The sequence below is a fragment of the Cricetulus griseus genome (genome assembly GCF_003668045.3).
Source record: "Cricetulus griseus strain 17A/GY chromosome 1 unlocalized genomic scaffold, alternate assembly CriGri-PICRH-1.0 chr1_0, whole genome shotgun sequence".
In the NCBI taxonomy this organism is placed as follows: Eukaryota; Metazoa; Chordata; class Mammalia; order Rodentia; family Cricetidae; genus Cricetulus; species Cricetulus griseus.
In genome coordinates, this window is record NW_023276806.1 from 182,030,116 (window position 1) to 182,043,526 (window position 13,411).

General features: G+C 39.5%; 1 protein-coding gene across 1 annotated transcript in view; it reads left to right on the forward strand.

The window, feature by feature from the left end:
* Grm3 (glutamate metabotropic receptor 3) overlaps positions 1–13,411 on the forward strand; it is a 95,278-nt gene that overhangs the window by 8,052 nt on the left and 73,815 nt on the right. The window contains exon 2 of the mRNA XM_035451696.1: positions 12,514–13,369. Coding sequence (XP_035307587.1) covers positions 12,514–13,369 — 856 coding nt within the window. The remainder of the gene's footprint in view (positions 1–12,513; positions 13,370–13,411) is intronic.

Consider the following 13,411-nt stretch of genomic DNA (forward strand, 5'->3'; position numbering starts at 1 on the left):
TTCTTTTCCAAATTACCGTTAGATATGCTCCTTTCAATGAATCAATATACACAAGGTTCAACATTTTACTATAGAAAGAGCCAACCGTTAGCAGTTTCTCATGATGAAGTCCATTGATGTAATGCAGTAGAAGTGCTTTTTTCAAATCCTTTGCAAAGTGCAGGTGAGAACTAGCAGTGTTTTTCCAATTAGTGACTTGGGGGATTTAAGAACAATGTCCCCCAAACACCTGCAGTCAAACTCTGAGCAAACACTGATGCTCAAGGCTGTGTATCAGTGGGACTTCAAACACTAAAATTATAATGTCGCTATTTTTGACAACACCACCTGGCATATTATGGAAATCCCTCTGTTACTAGTGACAAAGTCTTAATTCTTGCCAGCTCTTTGACTTCATATGCAGTATTGGGAATTATAGCACAGGGTAAAAAAAAGTACAATATCAACAATACTTTCAAAAATGAAGGTCTAAATATAGATCAGATTGTTTGCCAAGTGGCCAGAAGGGCAAAACATCTTGAGATATTTGCCACCAATTACTACAGTTGAATAGGCCAGGTGTGCATCCCAGGGACTAGGCAAAGTGCCTGACATTTGGGTATATGTCATCTGGATCCCAGTGATTATCCACGGAATAGAAACTGGGCAATTGAACTCTCTCAGGGTAGAAAACATGCAATAGAACACATGATGTACAGTTTGTAGAATTTTTCTATAAAAGGCAAGGTTGGATTGGTATTTTAAATAGATATATGAGAATCACTTATATATTACTTTGTTTGTAAAGTAGTTTTAAAATATATCATTGTATCAAACTTGAAACAACATAGCAATTATGTTAGGTTGTGCTCCCCAGTGAGCTTCAAGTGGGAGGGTGGGCTATTTAACACTCTTTGACAATTAGCTCACAGTAAAGAAAGTTTTGGCTTATCTCTTCTGAATTGCTCCCAGAAAGTTGCTGTAATTTTTATTTTAAAGTTCTTTAGCCTTCCCACAGTTTCCAAAACGTATCTTGTTATGACCTGCTTCCTTCCAAGATGGTGACCAAACAATGACATAACCCAATGAATAGGTTTCTGAATAACTACTATCAACCAAGTGAAGTAAGCTTCACTTCTTTCTCTAAAACCTTGACCTTGATCCTTCATTAGGCTATTCAGAGTTCCTGGAATTATATGCTTTCTGGCATTCAAGCATTCAGTCTACATCTGAACAAGTATCTGTTCATGTGAGGGCCTTGGCCTAGTGACTTTCAAGTTGGATTTCATCCACTGTGATAATTTTAAACCTTTTTCATATAATTCCTACACTTACATTCTTTAATTTTTACATCCCAAATAACAAAGATCAAAATATCAATAATTGCCTATAAAACCTTTGGCTATCCAATTACTATCCCTGTGTTATCATCACCTCTTATTCCTTTGCAGCCCTGGCCCTTTAGTGACCTATCTGATAGGAATAAAACAACAGAAACACACCCCACTATTTGATCTCTCTTCTACCTAAAGGCCCCATGACTCCTATCTCTTACTGGAAAACTCACACTTACTATTCACATTTACCCTTAAACATTATAACCTGCCTTATCTCATGTAAGTTGCTCTTTGGTCTGTGCCTTGTGTTTGTATCTCAGAATGTGATCCACGCTTATTTTTCTTTATCACCTACAAGGATATAACTTCCTTAAGGGCAGTGAGAATGTAGGTAATCTTTTTTAGAAAAATCTAAATTTTAGAAAAGTGCCTGGAATAGACATCATCTTCATCACCTTTAAAATTTCTTACCGTAGGAAAGGAAGCACTTCCCATATATTGTTATTGAATTCCTAGGTAACTTTGTAAATCTAGGAATTACTATTAGTCCCTTTTCACAAATGATGAAAATGATGCCTTTAGAATTAAACGATGCTGCCAAAGTTCACACAGCTATTGAGAGAAGTAGGTAGGATCAGAATGCTGACCCAGTGCTGGGTACTGAACCACACTCCACAGTCTGCTTCTTTTGTGCCTGACACCTTTGCTTAAACCGTCCAGCTAACAAAGAAATCTCCAATAAAAGAGTCCTGTTCCCTACACATGATACCATGTGCATTCTCTCTTCCCTGAGTTAGTGCAGGACCCCAAAAGCAAACAGTCACCACTTACAAAGGCATGAGGGTACCATCCTCAGTTCCCCAGAGTTCTCACTTCTAGTTAGCAATCAGAAATACTAAGAATGCCTCTTTCTTAATGATTGTATCTTTGTCATATCATTGCTATACAAGTAAATTCAGGGGCTTCAGAAAAGCATAGCTTAGGTGAACTTGTGACTCTGTTACATCTTTAAGAGACAGTCCCGCAAATCAATGCCTAAGGCATTAAAGGATGCTTCAGACACGTCTTTTTGGTGTTTGGCACCCTGGGAGTGCATTTGTCAGTATAGCTGTTCAACATAATTGTTATGTAAGACACCACAGGCTCCCTTTTTACTGTAATGGAACCCAAACCAGTTCAGTTTCATGGTTTCTCTTGAAAATTAACTCGTAGAGAAAAGGGGGGTCAAAGAAACAGATTCAATGATTCTGTGAGTAATATGACTTCTCTTTTATTATGTAACTATCTGCTAACTCTGAGTGGGAAATAATTCTGTGAAGATAAGGGAACAAGACAAACACTTCTGTGTGGAGTGGCAATATCACAGCAGAAGCTCTGATGTCTTCTGAAATAATAGCATTCAAGGAATCCTTCTTGATCTGGAGATCTTTTCAGTCTGATCAATAAGCCACAAGAATGGGAAAATAGATACGCTTCACGACTCATCAGTCCCTTGCTTTCAAATGAGGAAGCCAAAAGCATATGATGGTGCAGATTGCAGAACACAGGTGCTAAGTGTGATGACTTCTGAGGAAATTAAAGCAGAAATACGGACAGCTGGGGACCATCTTTAAGGGTCTTTTTTCTCTGGACTGATATGGGGACTTGGTCAAGATGGAAAACGGCAAGAAGAATCTTTGACTCATATATTTTTACAGTCCCAGGAATGCAAGCATGGGTGACTCTTACAGATTATACTGAGCAATGTGACATTCACTATACTATTATCATATTACATGATTTCCTAAATTCAACTCAATCTTGGCCTTTTTATACTGTTTTTTTTTTTCCAGATGTGCTGCAGAGAGTGTGGCCAAAGGAAAAAAAATGACTAATCTTTTTTGCAATAACAGTCTGATTGGCACCCTTTATGGGCAGCTAACTCATGTGATGTGAACAGCTTGAATTCCTCAGGCAGTTTCTCAACTACAAGCCACCTCCAGTTCCAGTTTAAAATACAAGCCAATCTGGTATTTTGTATAGCTAATAGTTTAATTTGATCTGTCTGGAAAGGAGGAGCATGGGGTTATCTTAACCTTCCAACTTGTAGAACTTCTTCACCTGGCTACTGGGCTGTGAGCTGGCAGATGGTTCAAAGTGCAGCCCTCGGTGGTTCTCTTCAGGCTTATCTATAAGCATTTAATTAAAAGAACTAAATAAAACATCCAGCTCTGCATGTGTTACAGAACAATTAAAGGTGTAGGCTTATTCTTAGAGAACAGCCCCAGAGAGAGATGGGCTGAACAGCATAGGACAAAAGGAAGACCTCCTGAGGACGCCAGACTCCAGAGACAGCAGCAATGCCTTCTTGTTCAAATGTATGTAGTTCAGTCCCACAAATAGCATCTTCCTTGGAAGTGTTTGGTGCCTCTTTCCATCTGGAATTTTTGTAACACAGCATAGGGCCACAGAAGAGCCAGTTGCTGTTTCCCTTTAATATATCAGCCCGGATTCGGAAGCCATTGCTATGGGAGCTCTGAAAATAATTCTCGTGGAAGAAAATCACATTAGTGGGTACATATTTGTACTGGACTCTAAAATTGCATGGCCTTTGGGCTCTTTTTTTGTTTCATTTTTTTCAAAATAGCATTATGTCAAGCAGAAGACCTACAGCTCATGTGTGACAAATCAGGGAGGATCTGAGCCAAAGGAATGACTACAAGCCTTGACACAGGTGCCACAGGTGACTCAGAAGATTTCTAGTGGACATCCTCTTTTCCACAGCCTGAAAAGAATGGTAGACACACTGAGTCTCTCTCAGATTTTACCTTCCTTTGTTCTTCACAACCAGACTACCACCAAAATAAAGGCTGCCAACAAGAACAAAAAGAAAAGAGCTTCTGGCACTGACAATTGTTGCAAGAAGCAATTCCCAAATAAACAAAAGCTTGTAAAATTTTATTTCTTAAATCAAAAATAAATGTCAATATATTTGTTACTTACTAGGCTAAAATGAAACATAATTCCTAGTCCTGGATAAATTCAAGCACCAAAAAAATCTATGCTCCAAAGTAACATTGGATATAAAACTTATGTGAGCTGGGCAGTGGTGGCTCACACCATTAGTCCCAGCACTTGGGAGGCAGGGCAGGAGGATTTCTGTGAGTTCAAGGCCAGCCTGGTCTACAGAGTGAATTCCAGAACAGCCTCCAAAGCCACAGAGAAACCCTGTCTCGAAAAATGAAAAACAAAACAAAACAAAAAACTAATATGAGTCAGCTGGATAGGCCAGAGAAGAAGGGCATTTGTCACTACCAAACCTAACCTGCGTTTGGTCAAGATCTACATGGTAAAAAGAGAGAAGAAACTCCTGCAAATTTTCTTCCAACCTCCACACTCAGACTGTAGCATGTGCATCCATACCTGTATAAATGCATGAGCATACACACACACACACACACACACACACACACACACACACACACACACACTGTAAATAAATAAGTGTACAACAGCAATATACACTGCCTGTGGAAAGCTTTCTGATACAAACAAATCTTTGGATAGTAGTATCATTCCACGATTAGAATTGGTTATAGGAAAAAAATTGTATGTTCCCTAAGCAAGAATGATAAATGAACAATGGATGTGACTGCTTAGATATGGGTCTACAATGCATTTGTCACCAGAGAACCTTACCTTTCCTGAAGACCTTAGGATCAACTCGTTCTGTGGCACTTGTCTAAGGTACATATTTACTGGAGGGCAACTCAAATATATATGATTTAATTAATCAAACTTTATGATAAGGCCCTCAATTTGTTGTATAGGCTTTAAATAGCTGGTGTAGTGACAAACCCAACTGACATAGAATTGGAATCCTTTTGTCTATCCATAAAGATATAATTTGGAGAAACTGATTTTAATGCTATAAAAATATTGGCTGCAGATCCCTAAAGGTCTAAAAAAATTTTCTATGCATCACTTTAATAAAAACTGAATACAATTGGTGGAGAATTTACACTGCACATCAATTGTTCATTGGAAGTATGTGATGATAGCCATACAGTGTTCTCTGGATCTAGCCTTTGCCTCCTTCCATGGATGCCTATCTCTGTCTTGGAAAAGATGATATGGTAAGGCAGGAAATTACTCATTCATTCATCAGTTAATTCAGTTAACAAACATATTGGAGCACACCAAGCTCTAAAAGGCATTGAGGATATACTATCAGTGATTAACAATGTACATTTCCTGCCCCAAGTGTTAGTAAATAACGAAGAATTTGCCACAAGTTTCATTTGTGATATTTATTGGTTGAATAGCTCTCCTTCAGGCAGAAACTTCCCAGTAGATTCTAGGAAAAAATAATTTTTATCACTGTAGATGGTCAGTCCACAAATAGTTCTTTATGGGCAACTACAAAGTATAGACAGGTAATTTAAAGCAATGTTTTTGCTTACAAGGAATGATTGCTCATGCTCCTGAAATAAAGGACTAGGGCCTCAGAGGGAAAAATTGACGAACACAATATCTTACATCACCCCAGCACTGAATTGAGAACTGTTCACAGTGAGCATGAGACACAGAATGAACTGGGTCCATCTGGGATGATAGAGTGAGAGGTCTCAGATTACCAAGATCAAATCTAGCATCTAACATCTTTTTAACACATTGTGCCTTAGCTCTTCAATATATGCAATGGGATAATGGCCTTTTCTACTTCACAAAATTATTGTGAGGATTAAGAGATCATATACCACCACAACAAAGGCCAATATGGCCTAAAAAAACCAAAAGATGTGGTAGTGGCTGGCATACCTTGGCAGTAAACAACATCTCTCTAATTGGACTTAAGACCCACTGAACAAAAGGGAAACCTAGCCAGGATGAGTGAAGTCATGGATCTTCAAGGAGAATCTACAACCCCTACTTTACTAAACCTGCATAATCCCCAACTATATTCTAAACATTAGTCCTTATACACATATATAAGTATATTCCTCACCCATTATCAAAGACTCTTTGCAACAGACCACTACAAAAAAAAAAAACAATTTAAAATGCAGTCATTTTGTTCCAATGGATACATCTACAAAACATTCCCAAAACAAAGGCTTAAGATGCTTTGTGGAAGAGGGAGCAGGAAGACTGTAAAAGCTAGAGGACCAAGGAATTTGCTGTGAGATTCCGGCTCCTAGTAATTTCAGAAGCTACATCCATAAAGTCCCACTCACCAACATGACTGCCCAAACATAAGCTGAAGTAAAGCAACAATAGATGTTGCAAAGTGGGTAGAACAAAGCCTGCAAGGTTTCAACCCTACACAAAGAACTACAGGCAACTAAGGAATGCTGAAAGTGGAGAAATTAATCTACTCTAGTGAGAAGATTAATCACACAAATTAGTTAAATGTACACATAAGTAACATTACTCTGATTGGGCAGGCTATATTTAGGAATACACATACATATACTTATACGGACCATAAATTTGAAAGAGAGCAAGGAAGGCTGTATGGAAGAGTTTCAAGGGAGGAAAGGGGAGGCAGAGATACTGTAATCATAATCTCAAAAGTGAAAAAGAAAAAGAGATAATACATCTCGGATAAGACAAGAGCTAGTATAAAATGTCAGAACTCTGAACTATATTACTGATCTTATGACTTTTCCAAAACTGAGTGTTTGAGAACAGGAACCTGGAGACTAGGAAGACTAGAGTTGCTCTCTGCCCACCTCTGAAGAACTCAGAACTGAGTCTGAAGCAAACAAAGTACTCATTAGTCCATTGTTGACACGTTAGCCTTCCTAAGATTTAGCACATGTGGACTGCAACATTCAACTTTTATTTTTCCCAGTTTTCATCACAAAGAATGCTTTACCTGTCTCATTTAAGTTTAAAGCCAGAAACTTAGCTCTCAGCTGATATAATATCCCCTTGTTTGCAGAAAGACAACCTTGTCCTCTGCAAAGAGTAGTCTCCACCTTGGCTTTTCAGTCTGTTGGCTGAGTACATTTTGAAAGTCACTTCCCCTTATGAGTGTCAGTTTCTTCCGCCCAAAAGATAGAAGCTAAGATCACCTTTGTAATTCCTTCAAGCTCTAAAAATGCAATGATCTTGAAGATTACTTTCATTTTTCCAACAGCATTTATGAAAAATTTAATCTTACTTAGCTACACTGTGTACACAATTTCTTCCAAGCTGCTCTCAAGCTAGGCATGGTGATGCATACTCAGAATCCCACCAAGCATCAGGCTGAGGCAGAAGGATAATTCATTCAAAGACAGCCTGGTGACATAGCAAGTTGGAGAGTAATTTGACATTCACAGTGAGGCCCTGCACACAAAGAAAAATATCTGCTTTGAATATATTTTTAAAATTTACCTTATATATTTTTAATTCATGATCCAACTTCTTCCACTTTTTTCACAAGATGCCAGGTAATGTCATTAATGTTTTAATGAAGTCATGGTCCTACATGGTCTTCAATGGTCCTCCATAATTCTCCATGGCCCTCCAGACTACAATTCTTCAAATGATCCATCTAATGCTGAAAGTGAAATGTACCCTTACTGAGACCATCCTGATTCCTAATAATTGCTTCATTCATTTCCAAGTGTCTGTGACATATTTGTTTAAAAATTAGGAACTAGAAAATTACCAAAACCGTGCCTGTAAATTTATACATATTCTTCTTTTATGTTTCCTGAATTTTCCCTTCTTCCTCTTCTATCACCCTTTGGTCCTTCCACTATGGATTTACTAAAATAATTCCATAATTTAATCTTTGTCTTCCAGAATTAATTGATAGCAACAAACTGAATGTGATTTTAAGAGCTTTTCTTACATTCTGGAGAGATTTGGTGTAAGACAAATTAGCCATATTATTTTTATTTGTATCACCATTTCCATGTTGGAATTCATCCTTATTGAGAAGGAAGAAAGGGGGAGTAATATTGTCATCGATTTTTAAAGACAGGATCTCTATATGAAGCCCATGCAAGCCTCATGCTCCCAATTATCCTGCCTCAGTCCACCCAGGTTCTCTGATCACATGCATCCATCACCATGATCAGCCATTGTCTTTTATACTTATGGAATCAACTTCTCCAGCCATTCACTGTTTCTACCTACTGTGTCTTTTCCTTCAGGACAAATCAGAGCAAAAAAAGCAATAACAAAATCTACTTCCATTTTTATATTCTATTTTGTACTGTCTGCACACATAGTTCTTGCTCAGCCTCACACCAAACACACCTATTACCCTCATCCCTTAACCTCTACCCTCTAGGGCATCCCATCAACCCATGGGATTGGGGGTTATCTTCTCTATTCTATGGAGACTACATTGTATGAATTAGTTTTAAGTCATTCTTTCTGTCTTAAACTATATTACTTAAATCAGTTCTACTTATGCAAAGTACAAATCTTCTTTTAAAATGCTTTTGTCTAAAATGTATAACTAGACCTTGGTTTTCCTGCCTCCTCTTCTACTAATAATAACATAGTAGGGTAACTTTCTTCCAAATTTCACACAAATTTCCCATCCTTACAAGGTTCTTCCTTTATCTTTCAAAATGATGTCCAGTGTAGGAGTTTTCCTTACTTCCTCATGCTTTCTCTAAGAAACCATATGGCCAGTTAGCAAGTCAAGAATGTTTTAAGTGCCTATTTTTTTCTTTTCTTTTTTTTTTTCCAAAACAGGGTTTTCTGTGTAGCTTTGGAACCTATCCTGGCACTCGCTCTGTAGACCAGGCTGGCTTCAAACTCACAGAGATCCACCTGCCTCTGCCTCCGAGTGCTGGGATTAAAAGCGTGTGCCACCAACGGCCAGTGTGCCTATATTTTTCAACAAATGAGATACAGAACTTAGCTGTCAACAACCTGGGCATCTCCTACCCCCAAATTTTAAAGTTTCTATTTAAAAAAAAAAAGCTCAGAGAGCTAGAGAGATAGCTCAGTGGCTAAAGCACTTTCTCAGTGGCATAAGCACAAAGACCTGATAGTCCTCACGAAGTCAAATGTGGTAGCACATGCCTGTGATGCCAGTTCTCCTATGGCATCTCCTATAAACACAGTTTTCCTGTGTTTATAGAAGGTTAGAACATGAGGACCGTCCCCAGAGGATTCTCTGTACCTCCACATATGTACTGTGGCAGGCATGCATTTGCATTCTCACATGGACATGCACACACAAAGAAAGCTCCTATTGACATCAGGTAGACAGTGGATGGTATACGCCAAATACTGCTTTCTGTTCCTCTTTCTTGTGTTCTCCATGGCTGAATATATCCACACTCTAAGTCTCAAGAGGATGGTCTCAAGTAGAGGTAGAGAGGAAGGTAGAAGAGAACAATCCTGGTACTGGAAGTCAAACACCTAGTTTTTCATTTTGATTTTCTGCTACACTCTAACTGTAAAACTATGAAATGCTTATGAATAAGGTCATAGAATTCACTTTTGAATATTGAAATGAAGATAATAATTACACCAAAAGGTTTTTATATACCCCCCAAAGGAAGCATGTGTGGATTTAGACACACACCACACACTCACTACAAGAGACAACTGATTTTGCAAGAACATGGATCCATAAGAAGCACAAGCCAAATTATGAATATTGTTCTCTAGAAATAAGATCAGACTGAGGAGGGAAGCAAAACCAAAGCAAAAATTAATAATCTGCCTTCTGTGGTATCTACTTATAAATTCAGAATTATTACTTTTATAACTAAGGAGACTAATTTTAGAAGAACAATTCACCACAGTATTTCAATACTTTCTCTATTATTAATTTGTTGCATATGTGTTTCTAATGTAACTCTGATAGCGTTACTTTATGTTATTGCTCCATACTGTTCAATGTGGATGACGCACTTGACATTGTACTTACAAGAATTCCATCCTTATATCTTAACTCTGCCTCCTTTTTCTAGAGTTAACTCTACTCCCTTAAACATGTATGCATGGGGGCATGTTCAGCATAATAAAAGCAATGACAATAATCAGTATTTTATTCTAGTTCACTGCTTTCCCAAGCAGGCTTCAGCTCACTGTACCTCTTCCCAGGACAGAAAATGTCCTTGCTGCTATCATGTTGGAGCTAACTCACCCTATTGTTCAGCTTTTCTTAATTGTGAGTTATTGTCAGATATTCTTGAGAGGCAGACATGATACCATGGGATCTAGCAGTCAAAAGACAAGAATGGTGTGTTTGTTTGTTTGTTTGTTTTGAGCACTTCCTTACCTCTTTGGCAGAAGAAAATTTCAACAGCTTAGAAACTGTGGTTCCTCACTTCCAGGAAATAATGCCTCTGGGTATATTTTTTGTTTGGTTTCTTTCATTTTATGTCTCTCTAGAGGGTTCAGGCTCTGGTGACTCCAGCTTGAAATTGAGAAAGTATTGCCTCAAGAAGAAATGGCCTTTCTGATGCTACCCAGAAACTCCACTGTTGGGTACCTGCACAGAAAGGACTGCATCACCACAGCTGCCATGGTACCAAATAAGTCCAGTGGAAGGAGGGTACTAGGAGTAAGGGCAGTACCAGTTCAGGGCTACCTGCCCGTGCACTTAGCTTGAGTAAACAAAAAGTGTTCCCATGCTCTAATGAGTCAGTATTGGTGTGCCATTATCTCCTTAACAGAGAAGAGCCACATTTCTCCTATTAATCCAACCATTCAATCCACTTGAGGTTCTAATTTTTTTGCTGTTTGCTGTGTCATGTCTCAGGATTTCCCACTGGGTTAAGTGAGAGTTACTGCAATTGGAAAATGTTTTTGGTAGCTCTGGCTATGTCAGTGTTATTTTAATAGCAGACCAGATTCTCCAGCAACATGCTGTGTGGCTGTGTAAGAACCTGGTTGTTGGTTTCCTTTGCTGGATGAAATGGTTATTAATCAGGACTGAGATGTCCATTGCTTCACATTGCTTCCATTGTGCTCACAGCTCCCCATTTCAAACTGGTCTCCCTGAATGTACTATGTAAACACCAAACTTCTAACCTTAGTCCAGGGTATAGTCTTCAGAAATACTCAACGTGTCTGTTTATTATAGTTGACATGGAACATTACATAATTTAAAGTCCAAAGACAAATCTTTCAGAAGTCAAGACTCTTGTTTGTTTGCTTTGTTTTGTCTTTTGAGATAGGGTTTCTCTATGTAGCCCTGGGCTGTCCTGGAACTCACTTTGTAGACCTGGCTGGCCTGGAGCTCACAGAGATCCACCTGCATCTGCTCCCCCCACCAAGTGCTGGGATTAAAAGTGTACACCACCATGCTTGTCTTATTAGATATGCATATAACCTACTTTGATCTGTGTAATTATATATTTTAAATACACTGTGCAGCACTCCTTAATAAACTAGGATCACTTTCTCTTTTTTCTCCTACAATAAAAATAAAAATACTGAAATGTTGATAGCTAAATTATAAAAAATTTAATTTGTTTTAATCAGCATAGGTATTAAATATTTCAAAGTACTCACTCACTCTCAACAATGCCATCAATACTTCACTTGATTTTAGTAAAAAACATAAGACAAGCATATCTGCATGGTTTCCTTCAACAATTTTTAAGGAAAAACAAGGCAAAGAAAAAATTACTGTAGTTTCAGAAGTTTAACTAAAATTTTCAATGATCTGAAGAGATTTTTTTAAGTAGAATTGATTTTTTTTCCTTCGCCTAACCTAGATAATAAATGTCTAATTTGGACTGTCCATGCAGCACTCAGTTCCCAAATTAAACTCTTTCAGAGACTGCCATTTTTAGCGAAAGAGGGGGAAGTGAGAATTAAACACCCGGGCTCTTTCTATACAACCACGGCCAAGTTGTCTGAAAACTGAATTTGGCCACTTCACTGTAGTTCATTGTCCGGCTGAGTATAGCAGGACTTCAGGAACTAAGAACAACCACGTTCAGAACCTCTGAACAGATTTCATTAGTCTAGAGTCTAGCTCAGAGTTTAAGAAGCTCCAGCCGTGGTGCCCTGTTCATTTTTCACCATGCTCTTCCTCAAAAACATAAGCTGTCTGCTTTGGACCAGCTGCCTAATATCTAAACACAGTACCCAGAAAAGCATCCGGTTAAGGTCTCAAGGAGTGACCTCCATATGAAAGGGAGGCTGAGAACCGATGTGAACGGTGTGAATATTTCCTGTGCGCAATCATTCCCTTGAGGTTTGTTTTTTAAAAAGGTGCTTCCCTTGTCTCCCTACTCAGGTGGCAAACCTGCTGAGGCTCTTCCAGATCCCTCAGATAAGCTATGCCTCCACCAGCGCCAAACTCAGCGACAAGTCGCGCTATGATTACTTTGCCAGGACCGTGCCCCCTGACTTTTACCAGGCCAAAGCCATGGCCGAGATCTTGCGCTTCTTCAACTGGACCTATGTGTCCACTGTTGCTTCTGAGGGTGACTACGGGGAGACGGGGATTGAGGCCTTCGAGCAGGAAGCCCGACTGCGCAACATCTGCATAGCCACTGCAGAAAAGGTGGGCCGCTCCAACATCCGCAAGTCCTACGACAGCGTGATCCGTGAGCTGCTGCAGAAACCCAATGCGCGGGTCGTGGTCCTATTCATGCGCAGTGACGACTCACGGGAACTGATCGCAGCAGCCAGCCGTGTGAATGCCTCCTTCACCTGGGTGGCCAGCGACGGCTGGGGCGCGCAGGAGAGCATCATCAAGGGCAGTGAGCACGTAGCCTATGGCGCCATCACCCTGGAGCTGGCATCCCACCCTGTTCGCCAGTTCGACCGCTACTTCCAGAGCCTCAACCCCTACAACAATCACCGCAACCCCTGGTTCCGAGACTTCTGGGAGCAGAAGTTCCAGTGCAGCCTCCAGAACAAGAGAAACCACAGACGGGTTTGCGACAAGCACCTGGCCATTGACAGCAGCAATTATGAGCAAGAATCAAAGATCATGTTTGTGGTGAACGCCGTGTATGCCATGGCGCATGCGCTGCACAAAATGCAGCGTACCCTCTGCCCTAACACCACCAAGCTCTGTGATGCCATGAAGATCCTGGACGGAAAGAAATTGTACAAGGATTATTTGCTGAAAATCAACTTCACGGGTAAGCAGTGAACCTTTAATCGTCTTCCGTGGTGTAAACAGG